The sequence below is a fragment of the Tachypleus tridentatus genome, chromosome 9 (genome assembly GCF_004210375.1).
Source record: "Tachypleus tridentatus isolate NWPU-2018 chromosome 9, ASM421037v1, whole genome shotgun sequence".
NCBI lineage: Eukaryota > Metazoa > Arthropoda > Merostomata > Xiphosura > Limulidae > Tachypleus > Tachypleus tridentatus.
In genome coordinates, this window is record NC_134833.1 from 132,944,816 (window position 1) to 132,965,152 (window position 20,337).

Consider the following 20,337-nt stretch of genomic DNA (forward strand, 5'->3'; position numbering starts at 1 on the left):
ACATCGCATCATATACTAACCTACTATGCAGTTTGGTGAGCTATCACCGTTAAGTTCAAACATTTTCTTGGATGTAAGACGATACTTTAAAATCATTCTAGGTTACTTATTGTTAACTTTATTTAATATTTCGTATTTAAGTACAACAACTGGATCAATTAAATCTACGTAACTCATTTAGCTAATAAAGAAATATGTTATTAAACTGGGTAACGAAACTGATCACAAGTTATCCTTCTTACTCTACAAGAAGTGTGGAAGGTTAAGGGTTACTTGATGTAAGATAGTCAGTCTTGCACGAACCTCATTAGATTCAGATTTTACGTTTTTAATTTCCCTTTACTGTGCAAAACAACTTGAAAAACAAAATATTTCCGATGATAAAAGGTAATAGTACGAAAGATTAGTGAAAAAGCAGGAGTTATTCCAGACGTAATTCTTAATAAGTTGATTGATTTTTGTGTTAGTAAGGTAGTATTTATTCCAGACGTAATTCTTAATAAGTTGATTGATTTTTGTGTTAGTAAGGTAGTATTTATTCCAGACGTAATTCTTAATAAGTTGATTGCTTTTTGTGTTAGTAAGGTAGTATTTATTCCAGACGTAATTCTTAATAAGTTGCTTGATTTTTGTGTTAGTAAGGTAGTATTTATTCCAGACGTAATTCTTAATAAGTTGATTGATTTTTGTGTTAGTAAGGTAGTATTTATTCCAGATGTAATTCTTAATAAGTTGCTTGATTTTTGTGTTAGTAAGGTAGTATTTATTCCAGACGTAATTCTTAATAAGTTGATTGATTTTTGTGTTAGTAAGGTAGTATTTATTCCAGACGTAATTCTTAATAAGTTGATTGATTTTTGTGTTAGTAAGGTAGTATTTATTCCAGACGTAATTCTTAATAAGTTGATTGATTTTTGTGTTAGTAGTGCAGTGTTTATTTCAGACTTAGTTCTTAATAAGTTGATTGATTTTGTTGTTAGTAGTACAGTGTTTATTTCGGACTTAGTTCTTAATAAGTTGATTGATTTTGGTGTTAGTAGTGCAGTGTTTATTTCGGACTTAGTTCTTAATAAGTTGATTGATTTTTGTGTTAGTAATGTAGTATTTATTTCAGACGTAATTCTTAATAAGTTGATTGATTTTTGTGTTAGTAGTGCAGTGTTTATTTCAGACTTAGTTCTTAATAAGCTGATTGATTTTGTTGTTAGTAGTGCAGTGTTTATTTCGGACTTAGTTCTTAATAAGTTGATTGATTTTGTTATTACTAGTGCATTGTTTATTTCGGACTCAGTTCTTAATAAGTTGCTTGATTTTTGTGTTAGTAATGTAGTATTTATTCCAGACATAATTCTTAATAAGTTGATTGATTTTTGTGTTAGTAGTGCAGTGTTTATTTCAGACTTAGTTCTTAATAAGTTGATTGATTTTTGTGTTAGTAGTGCAGTGTTTATTTCAGACTTAATTATTAAAAAATGCTTGATTTTGGTGTTAGTAGTGTAGTGTTTATTCCAGACGTAATTGTTAATAAGTTGATTGGTTTTTCTGTTGGTAGCGTAGTATTCAGGAGAAAGAATTTATTTCAAAATATGTGTGACAAGAAACTGGTTGACTTTCATTTTAACATTGTCATGTTTATTAATAGTGAATAAAGTTATAAGTATTTTGTATTCTATGGCATATGCTACCATGCATCGTTTACGTCAGTAAAACATAATTAAAATTAAACAAACTTATGGTAATACGTGATATTCTCTCCCCTTAAAAGTATTAAAATAAGATAATAATAGCTTATGTTTTTCATCACTTATGTTAATTTCAGCCCACAGATACATATATAATCTTAAACTTTTGAGTTTCAACTGAAAATTTACACCAGTTGCAGAACAGATGAAAAGGGTGTAAACTTAGAGAAAGTTAATTCTATAAACAACACCTAAAAGGCGTTGGGGACATTAAATTAACTCCTAAGCTGCAGAAGTAAAAAAAAACAAACTTGTAAGGCCTTAATTTAACCCATAAGAACACAAGATAAATTATTATTTACCACGAACGGTTCGTGGTCTTAGCATCAACTCTTTAATACTCATTACAGATTTTATATTTTAAACTATACAAATTAATAGCGTAGCTCCACAATACTACTATAATGTTTACATTGAGTCACTGCATGTTGGATGGGTCTATTATCTGATTTAAGACTTATGTGTAATTTAATTTATGTTATTTTTCTGATTTTTTTAAAACGTTGTATTATGGAATCATTAAAATAGCCTTAACCAGTGGAGGTTAATGAATGGTGAACCAGCTTTGGGATTATTCCTTTTGGTTATTCTTCTGCAGTTGCTTACATATCAATTTCTCGCTTGTGATTTGGAGTTAACTTCTAGAAACGAGGCATCTTCAATATATTTCGGCCTGGCATGGCCAGGTGGTTAAGGCACTCTGAGGATTGCGGGTTCGAATCCCCGTCACACCAAACATGCTCGCCCTTTCAGCCAGGGTGACGTTATAATGTGACGGTCAATCCAATTATTCGTTGGTAAAAGAATAGTCCAGAGTTGGCGGTGAGTGGTGATGACTAGCTGCCTTCTCTATAGTCTTACACTGCTAAATTAGGGACGGCTAGCGCAGATAGCCCTCGTGCAGCTTTGCGCGAAATTAAAACTAATATAGTTTGGGTGCTATATCCATAGTTATCTTTCTCTTGTGCTTTTTTTATGTTCTTCGAAATTTGAATACATACATGATTAATTATATACAATTGTGTATATATATATTGTTTTTAACTGTAGAACTCTTTCGTGAAATGTTTGTTTTATAAATAGCTCTTTAGTGCTACTCGACAATAGTGTTCCAATTATCCACGATTGTTGCTTGAGATTCTTTGAATATCAGAAACTCCAAAGATCGAGTCTTGTAATTAACTGTTCGATTTAATTTATATCAGTTCAAGTTTAGCACTTTGTTTTTTAGGCAGTATTTCGTCATCTAAATCATCCAGCAGACATAATGACTATGGTGGTAGAGAACTGACACAATGTTCGGATCATGATTGATGTACATAAATGATTCATGTAATGATTACGTAAACTGGAATTTTAAAACACTTTCAACGAATGTTGCTCTATGTGTACCTTCAACATTGTTATGAATAGTGCAGTAATTACAAATAACCTTTTGTTATTTTTCGTAACTTGAGTTATTCTAAACAATAACAATGCAGTCATCTATTTCTTCAGAGCTCTGACTACAAACTGACTCAAACTACAGTTGAGTTAATCCGTAATTAACAAAGACTGGACGCCATTTGTTGCATATCGAGTGCTATTTTAAAAAAAAAGATACGATATAGAGTTGCAAAAGCTCTGTAGATGATCTATTGTAGCTCAGTTTTTAGTGTATTCATGTGACGAGTATCTTTTCTTGTTCGTATTCATAATGTTTTTATTTTGAATGTTCCAGGCTAACGCTTCTCCTATCTTGTGCTATGAAGTTCGAAACTTATCCCCACGACACCCAAATATGCACCTTAAAAATTGAAAGCTGTAAGTTCAATCTTTTTTTGCTGAAGTTTTATTTTAAAAAGTTTTAACTCTGACGAGTCTTTCTAGGTCTACGAATGTAATTACTATCTAGATCGGGCCAGCAGAGGCTCGGAAGTTTTCAAGTAAAAATTACTTGAGAAAACCTTTCATGGTTCCGTGCATATGAACACGGAAAAACATGTTTTAACAAAATATGTTGTTTCTTATTTTCGAAACCGAAAATAAAATGAAATGGGAGGATCTCATTGGTTTAAAATGTAACTGTTTTCTACTGCTACTCAGATCACAGTTTTGTTAGCATAGAAATAAAGGAAAGTTTAGATTAATTAAATTAAAGCATTACCTACCCAATAATCTAAGGGATTTACATGTAACTTACTTCTTTCTATATATTTTTATTATTTTGAAACTTATTTGCATAATTATCTGTCAGTATTTGACTAAATGACGATATTTTAAATTTCATTCTATGTTATATACTTATTACCGAGAGAAGGCTGTAATAGAGGGACAACCACGTTCTGTAAATGTTAACAAAAGAAAGATTAATTACAGCGTTTAATCCTGCCTTTATAAACGCCCAACACACAATGATAAATTAAACACATTGTCATTAAAGTGTAGTTACAGTTAGCGTGTGCTCTACATGGACTCAGCTCGCCTGAACATAGGAAAACCTAAACGGTAATGTATTTAATGTTCTCACACAATCAAAGTAGTAATCCGAAATGTAGCTGTGTGTTTTATAAAATTAAAGGATATAATGTGGTAATGCAAAATATTATAGAAATAACGCCAAATACGTTTACGTAACTACATATAAATATGTAGTTAGGAAAACAGTCTGCCTGAAAGTGAAAATTGTAAAAGAAATGATTTAACTCACTACAGCAGAAAAACAATGTGTCGTCAACGTTTCTTCCAGACAATCCGACTGAAACGTTAATCACATATTTCGGTTTTGTTTATGTCTATTTTTAAGAGTTCCTTGTTTACAGAGCTGTCAACTTTTCACACACGACACAGATTATGTTTTATAGAATCTAGTTGTTTTACCCTATAATGTATTTCAGTATCGTATACTACTGATAAGCTAACTGTTTTTTTCTGTATTATATTTCAGTGTCGTATACTACTGATGATCTAGTCTTTGACTGGGAAGAAGAGGTGCCACTAGTAGTGGACGACTCAATTGAGTTACCACAGCATTATCTAGTGGAAACCAAACTAGGAGACTGTACTCAGGTGTACTCTACAGGTGAGTTCAGATAATGTCTTATAAATTTCTTCACTAAAGTAAGACACTTGGGAAATAAACCATTCAGTTTTGCAGTTTCCTCAGAACTCCAGAAAGTGATGATATATCATACGTGCACGTGTTGCTTCTATCCATTACCGAAAATCTTTTGCGTTTCTACATAATTTTATCCTACGACTTCATCTACAAACTTAGCTTATTGTGTTTATTAGCAATTATGAACTTTAAGACTAAGGTTCGATTGACGAACCAAATTTTTTTATTACATTCAAACCTTGAATGTCACTCTGAGAGTGCAAAACACACCCCACGACGTGTTTTTACTTTTGTAGTATCAAACCAAAAACATACATCTAACAGCTTCTAATTTTCATAACTTTAGGCTTACGTGTTAAGATACATTCACTAAAAGGTAATCAGTTGGTCGAACACGCAGTTGTAAAAAAATGGATGATTTTGTTTGCTTTGGAATTTCGCACAAAGCTACTCGAGGGCTATCTGTGCTAGCCGTCCCTAATTTAGCAGTGTAAGACTAGAGGGAAGGCAGCTAGTCATCACCACCCACCGCCAACTCTTGGGCTACTCTTTTACCAACGAATAGTGGGATTGACCGTCACATTATACACCCCCACGGCTGGTAGGGCGAGCATGTTTAGCGCGACGCGGGCGCGAACCCGCGACCCTCGGATTACGAGTCGCACGCCTTACGCGCTCGGCCATGCCAGGCCAAAAATGGATGAAAATCAGACGACATCTTTTCGAGTTGTGTCGTTTATCTTCAGTGTCACCTGAATATTTGACATATTATTAATCCAAAATTAAACAATGAAATCATCTGTTTATTTTGGTAACGATCTTTGTACGAAATGCGCTCCAAATCAGACGCACACTTTTTCAATTATACTGTTGACGTACACACACAAGAGTGAAAAATACACTCGCTGTCGTGCGAGGGCAACAATGGGCTGACAATTCTTGAATACATGTTTTATCACTGGAACCCTCAACCTTCCCATAAAGGAACTTGCTACAAATGAAAACATTAATTATTACGGACACTTTTCCCACTTATAAATTATAACCAAAACCTAAACCAGTTAAGTCTTTCTCCTATTCTTAATTGGAGTGCATATCCCTTTTTCTTTGTTTTTTTATGTGACACACTTGTTAGTTTGTAAAACTACGTTCTTGATTTTTATGTGACACACTTGTTAGTTTGTAACACTACTTTCTTGATTTTTATGTGACACACTTGTTAGTTTGTAACACTACTTTCTTGTTTTTATGTCACACACTTGTTAGTTTATAAAACTACTTTCTTGTTTTTATGTGACACACTTGTTAGTTTATAAAACTATTTTCTTGTTTTTTATGTGACACACTTGTTAGTTTGTAAAACTACTTTCTTGTTTTTATGTGACACACTCGTTAGTTTGTAAAACTACTTTCTTGTTTTTATGTGACACACTTGTTAGTTTGTAACACTAGTTTCTTGTTTTTTATGTGACACACTTGTTAGTTTATAAAACTATTTTCTTGTTTTTATGTGACACACCTGTTAGTTTGTAAAACTACTTTCTTGTTTTTTATGTGACACACTTGTTAGTTTGTAAAACTACTTTCTTTTTATGTGACACACTTGTTAGTTTGTAACACCACTTTCTTGTTTTTTATGTGACACACTTGTTAGTTTGTAAAACTACTTTCTTGTTTTTATGTGACACACTTGTTAGTTTGTAACACTAGTTTCTTGTTTTTATATGACACACTTGTTAGTTTGTAACACTAGTTTCTTGTTTTTTATGTGACACACTTGTTAGTTTGTAAAACGACTTTCTTGTTTTTATGTGACACTTGATAGTTTGTAAAACTACGTTCTTGATTTTTATGTGACACACTTGTTAATTTGTAACACTAGTTTCTTGTTTTTTATGTGACACACTTGTTAGTTTGTAAAACGACTTTCTTGTTTTTATGTGACACACCTGTTAGTTTGTAAAACTACTTTCTTGTTTTTTATGTGACACACTTGTTAGTTTGTAAAACGACTTTCTTCTTTTTATGTGACACACTTGTTAATTTGTAACACTAGTTTCTTGTTTTTTATGTGACACACTTGTTAGTTTGTAAAACGACTTTCTTGTTTTTATGTGACACTTGTTAGTTTGTAAAACTACGATCTTGATTTTTATGTGACACACTTGTTAGTTTGTAACACTACTTTCTTGTTTTTAAGTGACACACCTGTTAGTTTGTAAAACTACTTTCTTGTTTTTTATGTGACACACTTGTTAGTTTGTAAAACTACTTTCTTTTTATGTGACACACTTGTTAGTTTGTAACACCACTTTCTTGTTTTTAAGTGACACACTTGTTAGTTTGTAAAACTACTTTCTTGTTTTTATGTGGCACACTTGTTAGTTTGTGAAACTACTTTCTTGTTTTTATGTGACACACTTGTTAATTTGTAACACTAGTTTCTTGTTTTTTATGTGACACACTTGTTAGTTTGTAAAACTATTTCCTTGTTTTTTATGTGACACACTTGTTAGTTTGTAAAACGACTTTCTTGTTTTTATGTGACACTTGATAGTTTGTAAAACTACGTTCTTGATTTTTATGTGACACACTTGTTAATTTGTAACACTAGTTTCTTGTTTTTTATGTGACACACTTGTTAGTTTGTAAAACGACTTTCTTGTTTTTATGTGACACACCTGTTAGTTTGTAAAACTACTTTCTTGTTTCTTATGTGACACACTTGTTAGTTTGTAAAACTACTTTCTTGTTTTTATGTGACACACTTGTTAATTTGTAACACTAGTTTCTTGTTTTTTATGTGACACACTTGTTAGTTTGTAAAACTATTTTCTTGTTTTTTATGTGACACACCTGGTAGTTTGTAAAACTACTTTCTTGTTTTTTATGTGACACACTTGTTAGTTTGTAAAACTACTTTCTTGTTTTTATGTGACACACTTGTTAGTTTGTAAAACTACTTTCTTTTTATGTGACACACTTGTTAGTTTGTAACACCACTTTCTTGTTTTTATGTGACACACTTGTCAGTTTGTAAAACTATTTTCTTGTTTTTATGTGACACACTTGTTAGTTTGTAAAACTACTTTCTTGTTTTTATGTGACACACTTGTTAATTTGTAACACTAGTTTCTTGTTTTTATGTGACACACTTGTTAGTTTGTAAAACGACTTTCTTGTTTTTATGTGACACTTGTTAGTTTGTAAAACTACGTTCTTGATTTTTATGTGACACACTTGTTAGTTTGTAACACTACTTTCTTGTTTTTATGTGACACACCTGTTAGTTTGTAAAACTACTTTCTTGTTTTTATGTGACACTTGATAGTTTGTAAAACTACGTTCTTGATTTTTATGTGACACACTTGTTAATTTGTAACACTAGTTTCTTGTTTTTTATGTGACACACTTGTTAGTTTGTAAAACTATTTTCTTGTTTTTTATGTGACACACCTGGTAGTTTGTAAAACTACTTTCTTGTTTTTTATGTGACACACTTGTTAGTTTGTAAAACTACTTTCTTGTTTTTTATGTGACACACTTGTTAGTTTGTAAAACTACTTTCTTTTTATGTGACACACTTGTTAGTTTGTAACACCACTTTCTTGTTTTTATGTGACACACTTGTCAGTTTGTAAAACTATTTTCTTGTTTTTATGTGACACACTTGTTAGTTTGTAAAACTACTTTCTTGTTTTTATGTGACACACTTGTTAATTTGTAACACTAGTTTCTTGTTTTTATGTGACACACTTGTTAGTTTGTAAAACGACTTTCTTGTTTTTATGTGACACTTGTTAGTTTGTAAAACTACGTTCTTGATTTTTATGTGACACACCTGTTAGTTTGTAAAACTACTTTCTTGTTTCTTATGTGACACACTTGTTAGTTTGTAAAACTACTTTCTTGTTTTTATGTGACACACTTGTTAATTTGTAACACTAGTTTCTTGTTTTTTATGTGACACACTTGTTAGTTTGTAAAACTATTTTCTTGTTTTTTATGTGACACACCTGTTAGTTTGTAAAACTACTTTCTTGTTTTTTATGTGACACACTTGTTAGTTTGTAAAACTACTTTCTTGTTTTTTATGTGACACACTTGTTAGTTTGTAAAACTACTTTCTTTTTATGTGACACACTTGTTAGTTTGTAACACCACTTTCTTGTTTTTATGTGACACACTTGTCAGTTTGTAAAACTATTTTCTTGTTTTTATGTGACACACTTGTTAGTTTGTAAAACTACTTTCTTGTTTTTATGTGACACACTTGTTAATTTGTAACACTAGTTTCTTGTTTTTATGTGACACACTTGTTAGTTTGTAAAACGACTTTCTTGTTTTTATGTGACACTTGTTAGTTTGTAAAACTACGTTCTTAATTTTTATGTGACACACTTGTTAGTTTGTAACACTACTTTCTTGTTTTTATGTGACACACCTGTTAGTTTGTAAAACTACTTTCTTGTTTTTTATGTGACATACTTGTTAGTTTGTAAAACTACTTTCTTGTTTTTATGTGACACACTCGTTAGTTTGTAACACTAGTTTCTTGTTTTTATATGACACACTCGTTAGTTTGTAACACTAGTTTCTTGTTTTTATATGACACACTTGTTAGTTTGTAACACTAGTTTCTTGTTTTTTATGTGACACACTTGTTAGTTTGTAAAACGACTTTCTTGTTTTTATGTGACACTTGATAGTTTGTAAAACTACGTTCTTGATTTTTATGTGACACACTTGTTAATTTGTAACACTAGTTTCTTGTTTTTTATGTGACACACTTGTTAGTTTGTAAAACGACTTTCTTGTTTTTATGTGACACACCTCTTAGTTTGTAAAACTACTTTCTTGTTTTTATGTGACACACTTGTTAGTTTGTAAAACGACTTTCTTGTTTTTATGTGACACACTTGTTACTTTGTAACACCACTTTCTAGTTTTTTATGTGACACACTTGTTAGTTTGTAAAACTACTTTCTTGTTTTTATGTGACACACTTGTTAGTTTGTAAAACTACTTTCTTTTTTATGTGACACACTTGTTAGTTTGTAACACCACTTTCATGTTTTTATGTGACACACTTTTTAGTTTGTAAAACTACTTTCTTGTTTTTTATGTGACACACTTGTTAGTTTGTAAAACTACTTTCTTTTTTATGTGACACACTTGTTAGTTTGTAACACCACTTTCATGTTTTTATGTGACACTTTCATGTTTTTATGTGACACACTTTTTAGTTTGTAAAACTACTTTCTTGTTTTTATGTGACACATTTGTTAGTTTGTAAAACTACTTTCTTGTTTTTATATGACACACTTGTTAGTTTGTAAGACTACTTTCTTGTTTTTATGTGACACACTTGTTAGTTTGTAACACTAGTTTCTTGTTTTTTATGTGACACCCTTGTTAGTTTGTAAAACTACTTTCTTGTTTTTTATGTGACACACTTGTTAGTTTGTAACACCACTTTCTTGTTTTTTATGTGACACACTTGTTACTTTGTAAAACTACTTTCTTGTTTTTATGTGACACACTTGTTAGTTTGTAAGACTATTTTCTTGTTTTTATGTGACACACTTATTAGTTTGTAACACCACTTTCATGTTTTTATGTGACACACTTGTTAGTTTGTAAAACTACTTTCTTTTTTATGTGACACACTTGTTAGTTTGTAACACCACTTTCTTGTTTTTTATGTGACACACTTGTTACTTTGTAACACTAGTTTCTTGTTTTTTATGTGACACACTTGTTAGTTTGTAAAACTACTTTCTTTTTTATGTGACACACTTGTTAGTTTGTAAAACTACTTTCTTGTTTTTTATCTGACACACTTGTTAGTTTGTAAGACTATTTTCTTGTTTTTTATGTGACACACCTGTTAGTTTGTAAAACTACTTTCTTGTTTTTATGTGACACACTTGTTAGTTTGTAACACTAGTTTCTTGTTTTTTATGTGACACACTTGTTAGTTTGTAAAACTATTTTCTTGTTTTTTATGTGACACACCTGTTTGTTTGTAAAACTACTTTCTTGTTTTTTATGTGACACACTTGTTAGTTTGTAAAACTACTTTCTTTTTTTATGTGACACACTTGTTAGTTTGTAACACCACTTTCATGTTTTTATGTGACACACTTGTTAGTTTGTAAAACTACTTTCTTGTTTTTTATGTGACACACTTGTTAGTTTGTAAAACTACTTTCTTTTTTTATGTGACACACTTGTTAGTTTGTAACACCACTTTCTTGTTTTTTATGTGACACACTTGTTACTTTGTAAAACTACTTTCTTGTTTTTATGTGACACACTTGTTAGTTTGTAAAACTACTTTCTTGTTTTTTATATGACACACTTGTTAGTTTGTAAAACTACTTTCATGTTTTTTTGAGACACTTGTTAGTTTGTAAAACTACTGACTGTAAATTCGAATTTAGATCTTTTTTAACAAAATACTAGAACTATTACATTTAATATAGAAAAATGTGGAAAAACGATTTACCTTTATCGGTTCGATTTATGATAAAACATTATTGTAGGAGAAATCGGTATAAATCTTTACATTGCTAATGTTTCGCACTACAAACCCAGTACTCATTGTTGTTGTTGTTGTTTTTCAAACTATTATAACAATTTATTCACCAAATTGTTTTTTTTTTTAGTTTAGATACCAAAACGTAGATGCGAAACAAAGGAAATGAGGCCACCAAACAATGGTGGATAAGCTGTTTAAAAATATCTTCTTTCTGTATGATGAATCTTCGGAGATTCAGTCCCTTATGTTTAAGGGCAGAATGTTGTCTCCTTTGAATGATCAGCCACTTCCAAATAAAGACAATTCAGACTTGTGTCTAGAACAGCAGGAAATTGGTACAATGTTTATAAACCCGAATCATTTCTTTTCAGTTTTTGTCGAGTCTTGACGAGATCAAGAAAACTTAAGAGCCGATTATAAATTATTCATCTACTTGTGATACGAGATTTTCTGTGAGCTTAGGGAATAATATAATCACACCCGTCGAAACTACTTTGTCTTAAGAGATTTAAACCTAGAAAAGTAAAGTTGATTTTCTTGACTTGAAACCTTTGAGACAGAGTTTTAAGCTATTATAACTAACCATAAGTGAACAGTATTAATTACAATGCTGAAATACTTGACGTAATATTATACTTTACTAATGGATTCATATTAAAATAGGATGAAAGACACCACATGTAATATTACACTTTACAAATGGGTTCATATTAAAATAGAATGAAAAACGCTACATGTAATATTACACTTTACTAATGGATTCATATTAAAATAGGATGAAAGACGCTACATGTAATATTACACTTTACTAATGGATTCATATTAAAATAGAATGAAAGACGCTACATGTAATATTACACTTTACTAATGGATTCATATTAAAATAGGATGAAAGACGCTACATGTAATTTTACACTTTACTATCGGCCTCGTGTTTGCGTAAAATGAAAAATATTAAATTGCATTTTTATAATGGTTTCCTGTAATTAAAATAGAATGAAAGACACTGCTAACAATATTACACTTTTGATATTGGCTTCGTGTTCAGGTAAAGTGAAAGATAGTGCATGTAATATTACACTTCTGGTGTTGACCTTTTATAAAATGTTCTGTTGTTTCTTTAATTTACTAAGATTTTAAAGTTTGACATGAGTATGAAATTTATACGTATTGCTTGCAAGTACAGAAATTATTTAAACAACGCTAGAAAATTTAACTGCCATTTAGAGACTACCTCAACACGTTAGAAAATGTAATGGTGTTATTCAGAGACAATTTAAACAATGTTAGAAAATGTAATGGTGTTATTCAGAGACAATTTAAACAATGTTAGAAAATGTAATGGTGTTATTCAGAGACAATTTAAACAATGTTAGAAAATGTAATGGTGTTATTCAGAGACAATTTAAACAATGTTAGAAAATGTAATGGTGTTATTCAGAGACAATTTAAACAATGTTAGAAAATGTAATGGTGTTATTCAGAGACAATTTAAACAATGTTAGAAAATGTAATGGTGTTATTCAGAGACAATTTAAACAATGTTAGAAAATGTAACGGTGTTATTCAGAGACTATTTAAACAATGTTAGAAAATGTAATGGTGTTATTCAGAGACTATTTAAATAATGCTAGAAAACTTAACGGGTTATTAAGAGACTATTTTAAACAACACTGGACATTTTAACAAGATTATTCAAAAGTTATTTAAATGACGCTTGAAAATGTAATGGAGTTATTCAGAGATTACTTAAAGAATTGTAAAAAAATCATGGAGTTATTTGTTTTTGGTTAAATGAATAAATAGAAAAAGGTAAATTAACACAAAAAATTCATATTAGTCATTCTATAAAGTTTTCAACAATACATGTTACAATTTAAAAATTAAAATTTCGGAGTTTTTCAACTGCATTTATTAAAAATAAAACATGAAGAAAATTGTTCTCTTATGACGGAAAATCTACCATTTGAAATGCTCAGACTTGCTGATTTCTCATTATATAATTATTCTTCTCTTGATAGCTTTTGATTATATTGTATCCTGACACTCGTTTGATTTGTTTTTAGCAGAAAACAACTTTGTGTTCTTTCTACCACGGGTTATCGAACTCCAGGTTTTAACGCTGTAAATTCGAAATATTACCACTGACCAATCAAAAAACGTTAAGTTCAGAATACAAAGTTTAATAGGTCATCTTGATTAAACAACCAACATAGAGTTGTTGCTGAGATCTTATGTTCTTAGTATGGATCATTCCAAGCCATTATAAACAGTGCGCTTCAAAACAGCTTTTAAGATAATTGTATGTTACAGCCACATAAAATAAAACATTGAAAACAGTAATGTGAATATAGAAAGAAAGTTTTAATTAACTTAAAACCACAAGTAGATAAAATTGAGTAAGGTTTTCCTTTTTGTTAAAGAAAACTCTAACGAATTCTATTTTTATCATGTTTATTTTGTTCTGAATGCTTTAGTAGCTAATGTGTTTAATCGATAAAAATCATTAAGTTTACTAAAACATGTAACTCAGCTTAATATTTTTACAGCCCTACTAATGCCAGACTATTCACTTTGACACTAGAAAACTTTTTGTAAGACACCTTGATATTAAGTATTTCTTAACGCCATAATTATTACACAAATCAACATTTATTAGTATACAATAAGTATATAAAAGTAAGACTGTCTCCAGTCTCACAATACAATAAAACATTTATCCAGTAATTTACTACACGAAGATAAAACTCTTGAGCCTTGGCTTTCGACAATGTATTGTGAAATTGAGAACTTAGCTCAAAATTTACGTATTGTTTTTCACAACTAACTGATTTGTCAGACAATTCGTTAAATTATACTTAGTGGGTCTTCTAGCATTTTAGTTATATGTGAAAATGGAGAAATAAAAAGTCTGGTTTCCTTTTTCTATTGGGTCCGGCATGGCCAAACGTGTTACGGCATGCGACTCGTAATCTGAGGGTTGCGGGTTAGAATCCCCTTCGCACCAAACATGCTCGTCCTTTCAGCCGTGAGGACGTATTAATGTGACGGTCAATCCCACTATTCGTTTGTAAAACAGTAGCCCAAAAGTTGGCGGTGGGTGGTGATGACTAGCTGCCTTCCCTCTAGTCTTACACTGCTAAATTAGGGACGGCTAGCGCAGATAGCCCTCGAGTAACTTTGTGCGAAATTCAAAAACAAACAAACCTTTTTCTGTCATTTGGAGCTTTTACGTGATGATGTATTTTGGGTCTTCAAGAGTTTATGATAAAATTCTAAGGAAATTTGATTTTTCTTCAGATAATTTCTGTGTATTTGTTAAGTGAAGTCGTTCCTCTCTTGTCCAGACGAAGAGTATAGCCGTTCTTGTCCCGTAATTGATTCCTTGTGTCTGTTGATTTGCTAATAAAGTTTCTTTGTCCACTAAACATTTCGTGACAGTTTCTTGAATTTCTGCTTCATCTCTGCTTAACAAATATTAAATAATTGTGTGGTTTGGTAACCAAGTGCTACTTACAATAAGAGCCTCCAAAATTTCTCAACAGAAAACCCACAGAGGATTCTCCATTCTGACTGAATACTATATCAGTATTGTGGGTTACTTACGGCCCCCAGATACTTTTATGAACCTCCATCCCTGGGGACCACGGCTTCCAGTTTTGAAAACTTTAACTTGGAATATCAAAAATTTAATCTGTCATGCTAAATGGATCTGGACGAAATTATTTTACAGAATATTAGCTTGAGGCCGCATACTACTTAGCTTTAGATTTTCCTTTCTTTAAGCTTAAGTTTATGGCTTAAGTTTTCTTTGGAAACCTTCTTATTAAAGGAATATGATTAAATTTGTAACATTCATACATTTTAGCAGGTAAGTCAATATTGAAGTTTGCCTTAACAACATGTAGTAATTACGACTCTATTGTTTGGCCATTTTACAGGAAATTTCACGTGCATCAAAGTAATCTTCAAGTTAAAGCGTCGTCTAGGATATTACATGTTTCACACGTACATCCCTACTTGTTTGATTGTCATCATGTCTTGGATTTCCTTTTGGATCAAACCAGAAGCTGTGCCGGCTCGCGTTACACTTTGTGTAACTAGTTTGCTAACACTATCGACTCAACATGCGCAGTCGCAGAAGTCACTTCCACCGGTATCCTATATCAAAGCTATTGATATCTTCATGTCGTCTTGTACAGTCTTTGTATTTGCTTCACTAATGGAGTACGCTGTTGTGAATATCATATCTGGTGATGATGACAGTGATAACAACGAACCAGTAAAAACGGACTTACGAAGCGTCGTTCTTTCGGCAAAGGTTAGTAACATGCTTCAGAATAATAAAAACACGTTCATATAAACATTTCAGAATATTCTGGAAAGCTAAAAGTACTCAGATGTTTTATTACGTGAGTGAGTGGAGGGTAATTCGTAAATATTAAAAAATGACCTTCTTCAGGTCACGACCGTGAATAAAACACAATAATAAATAAAAACAGATAATGAACTTATTTACTTATCTCATGTTTTTAAATTAGAGAAGATTGTATTAACAAGTGTATCACAGTTTCTTAGGATATAACCCCTTCTTGTATTATGTTAAACTTCCTAAACCGTTAGTTGATTTTAGTGACTTTATTATTTTAACTGTTCAAGAGAATACCATTAACAAGAATAAAACTAATAGTTTCAAATATTCAAATTGTATAGCACAGCAGTAATCGGTTGACTTGTTTCAATACAAAATGTGTTTTTTAATAAACTCTTTGATATAACTACCACTTCTTTTATCCTACAAAGAACAGAACTACTGAGGCATTGACTTTAACGCAAACTATATCCAGAAGCGTACGTCTGACAGCAAAACAATAGAAAGAGATATATAATGCATATTAAATTTCTTAGAAGAAATGGTACACTGCTGGCAAATGGATATTGTAGAAACACCACAACGTGTAAAATATTTTATTTTAATAATTATTATTTTCTTCATGTTTTTAACTTCTTGCTACAAAATACTTTCTCACTACGAAAATAAAATCCATAGAAGGGAGCAAATGAAATCTCATAAGAGCCTCATAATTATCCTTTTTGGTCTTCGCTGCACTTGGATCCTCCAATCTGTTGTGAATATTTTAAAAATATATTTGATTTGTTTCAGATGCTCGAACTATGATACCCAAGAGCAATCTGTTTGTTTGTTTTTGAATTTTGGGCAAAGCTACACGAGGGCTATCTGCGCTAGCGGTTCCTAATTTAGCAGTGTAAGACTAGAGAGAAGGCAGCTAGTTATCACCCCCCCCCCCACCGCCAACTTTTGGGTTACTCTTTTACCAACGAATAGCGAGATTGACCGTCACATTATAAAGCTCACACAGGTGAAGGGGCGAGCATATTTGGTGTGACGGGGATTCGAATCCGCGACCCTCGGATTACGAGTCGAATGCCTTAACCACCTGGCCATGCCAGGCCCAGAGGTATCTGCGCTAGCCATTCCTAATTCTGAACATATGCACAAGAAAGAAAGCAGCTACTCAACAGCGCTCACCGACAACTTTTGGACTACTCTAATTAAATAAAGGTGTTTGATCGTTACATCTATAACGCATCCACTGCCGTAATGTATGAAACGTGTACCAAAGATCCTTCATTCACAGTGAAAAACGATATTCACTAAGTTACAACCGCTCTCTAAAAGCGCAAATTTAATTAATGTTATTAACTTATCTCGTTCAATCCATCTTAATTTATTATTATTATTATATCATTACTAAAAAGGTACAGTACTTTTGATTCAATACATATACCTAGTTTTAACAACTTAAGAACGACTTTTTGGTTCTGTACCTTAGTCATCAGCGAAGTAACAAAAAATCACTAGGGTGGACAACAGTTTTACGTTCATGTAAAATGGGGTACCTCAGGGCTTAGTCTTAGAACGTTTGCTCTCTTTGATCTAAATTCTTTTTTTAAATCATTCTCTTTACATCTAGTAACATTCAAGATCTTAATACCATCTGCAAATTTAAGTAATATATTGACCATTTCTTCATCTGTGTCATTAAATTACTTAAATTTAAATTAAGATAATTTAGTGTGTTGGGCAAATAAAAGACTGATGGATTTTAATTATAATAAATGCAAGATAATGCACGTGGATGGAAATAGCCTTAATAATGTTATGAAAGAAAGGGATCTTGGTATAATGGCTAATCAGTCTTTTATGGCATCCAAGTAGTGTGATGTTGCTAGAGGTAGAGTTTATACGATTCTAGGTTGTATTTTCAGAAATACTGAATACAATATAAAGGGGCTAGTGATGACTGGTTAGGTCACGTTTGGAGTATTCAATATTGTGCTCCTTACCTTGGAAAGGACATTGAATTGTTAGAAATAATTCAGAGGAGGCTTACTAGAACGGTGTCTGAGATGGAGGGGTTAAGATCTTTGTAATTGTTTTGTCTTGAAAAAAGAAGAGTTAGAGGGGATTTGATTGAAGGGTTCAAGACTGTAAAGGGAATTAACTGATAGTGTTGATGTATCATCGTTTTTCACACTTAAAAGTGAGAATAATACGACTTAAGAACACACACATAACTTTTGGCAGAGTAGGAATCATCTTCAGCTAAGACAGTTTTATTTTTCTAACAGGCGGAGTTAGACTTTGGAATGGGTTGCCTTCGGATGTTTTGTACGCAGTAAATTTAAGTGAGTTTAAGAGAAAGCTTGATAACTATATAAATGATAAGAACTGGTCTTAAAATTTTGTTTACATTTATTTATTTAAAAAATTTAGTTGAGATAGAATAGCCATGATGGACCAATATATTTCATGTTTTTACAAAATGTTGTGTTAGGTTAAAGTTAAAAAAAAGTAAAATAAGTAAATGAAGAGTAAACTAGCACACTTAGGATTTAAATTAGCACATTTAGGTTTGAAATTAGCACATTTAGGTTTTAAATTAGCACATTTAGGTTTTAAATTAGCACATTTAGGTTTTAAATTAGCACATTTAGGTTTTAAATTAGCACACTTAGGTTTTATAACATCATCCGAAGTAATACTTTTTCTCTCTTTTTTTTGTTCGTGTTTACGTTTTATGATTCTTTCTAAACAGTCTAACGTTGTATTTATTTATACACGTTACTATTTGTACAATATAAAATTACTGTCTAAACAGATTTACTATTTTATTCTAGGAAGGTAGCAAGGTCCCAAATGGGGCTAAAACAACACTGCTTCTAACCAGTGCCCAGAAAAGAAGAAATAATATCATCATGATAGACAAGGTTTCACGCGTTGCTTTTCCCTTATCCTTTATACTTTTGAATGGAATTTACTGGTTTGTGTTCTTGAACATAGGTGCAGAGGATTTTGAAACCTGACGAAGTTATGATTCAATTTTCATCAGAGTTGGTGGCATGATTTAAAGTCAGGACTTCATTAAACTTTAATGATATATCGAGAAAAAAATACCACCTAAATATTTCATTGTGAAATGATACTGTAAAAATATGTTCAACTGGTTTTATCGTATTGGTGAACTCGATGGATTTGATAAATGATCGACTACTTGTTGTTGCATATATGTATATAATTACTGATGAAGCGAAGGAATACAGTTAAATATTCATAGCGTTAATACTGAAGTAAAAATCTGTTAGGTTATATATTCAGAGAAATCCGAAACTATTTTGGCTCTAAGATGTCCAGAACAGAAAGATATTTATATTCATGTCGATTACAGCGGCAGTTTTCACTTCTTCTTCTCCATATAATGCCACTTATTGCTGACTTTTTGAACTTAGTGTAGATTCCTTTACGATGCTGGTAAGTTTCATGGTCTAGATTACCTACGATCAAACAGAAAAAAAATCGATCTCTTAGAAATCTGAAATAATTGGCTTGTAAAAATGCTCAGAAAATGTAATATTTCTCTCAATGTAGTATATTACTAGATTCTTACTTTTCAACATTGCATTTTGAAGCTAATTTAAGCAGTAGGACATTCTTGTTAATATATATTCGAGTATATAAATGTTTAATGACCTTTACGGGTAAGGCATAATTTGTCATTTCACTTCGTCTTTGTATAGGTAGAGATTATATGTAGGTATGATATTGTATTCACATACTAAAAACATAAAAAACAATTAAAAGACGTTTATGAGCAAGGTTTTATTAATAAGAAATTCTAAAATGGACGAATCTTAAAAGTTTCAAAAGTAATAAAGTTTTTTTATTCTTATCTGTGTCTTTCCGTTCGTTGTTTCATCACAAAACATTTTCTATTTGTGTTAACAGAACAATAAACACCTGATATCCGTGATAGTCACAAAGATTCAGTTTTATCTCGAGGATTTTTGTATGACAATTCGTGCCTGTGGAAAATATTCTCAAACCGTATCAATTATCTTAATTGTTAAAAGTTGTTTTCTTTCTGCTGAAACGGCAACTGCATGTTATGATATTATCTTATTGGACAATATTTTTTTCCAGTTGTAATACTGTATCTGTTATTTCATAAGATATTAAACATAATCACTGTAATTGAAGGTGCCGAATTAATATTTTCGTACCTTTAAAATATCATAATACCATAACTACACTCAAGGGTAAAGATTCAACAGTATCTTTTTGTCACAACGACGTCATAAATATTTTTAAAGAATAATAATTAGAGCTTTTCACCTTACAAGACTGTAAGATATAAAACGCGGCGAGCTCACGAGCTCTCCAGTATTAAATTGCTTCAAGTTACTTGTCTTTTTCAATGACAACATATTCAACCTAGACAAGACAGCCACTTGAAATAGCTACCATGAATGCAACGTCGTTAGTGATATGTTTAATTATGCTATAATGCAAACATGCATTTCCTTTTATTGAAAAGAACAGCGACGTCTGTATATCATGAAGTCGTGGGTTTGAATCCCCTTTACCCCTTTAT

The 20,337-nt window shown here is 31.4% G+C and overlaps 1 protein-coding gene across 1 annotated transcript in view; it reads left to right on the forward strand.

The window, feature by feature from the left end:
- LOC143226411 (glycine receptor subunit alpha-2-like) overlaps window positions 1-18,928 on the forward strand; it is a 107,745-nt gene extending 88,817 nt beyond the window's left edge. Inside the window, exons 6-9 of the mRNA XM_076457345.1 lie at window positions 3,463-3,545; window positions 4,669-4,803; window positions 15,325-15,704; window positions 18,587-18,928. Of these exons, the coding sequence (XP_076313460.1) occupies window positions 3,463-3,545; window positions 4,669-4,803; window positions 15,325-15,704; window positions 18,587-18,772 (784 nt within the window). The 3' untranslated portion in view covers window positions 18,773-18,928. The remainder of the gene's footprint in view (window positions 1-3,462; window positions 3,546-4,668; window positions 4,804-15,324; window positions 15,705-18,586) is intronic.
- The last annotated feature ends 1,409 nt before the right edge of the window (window positions 18,929-20,337 follow it).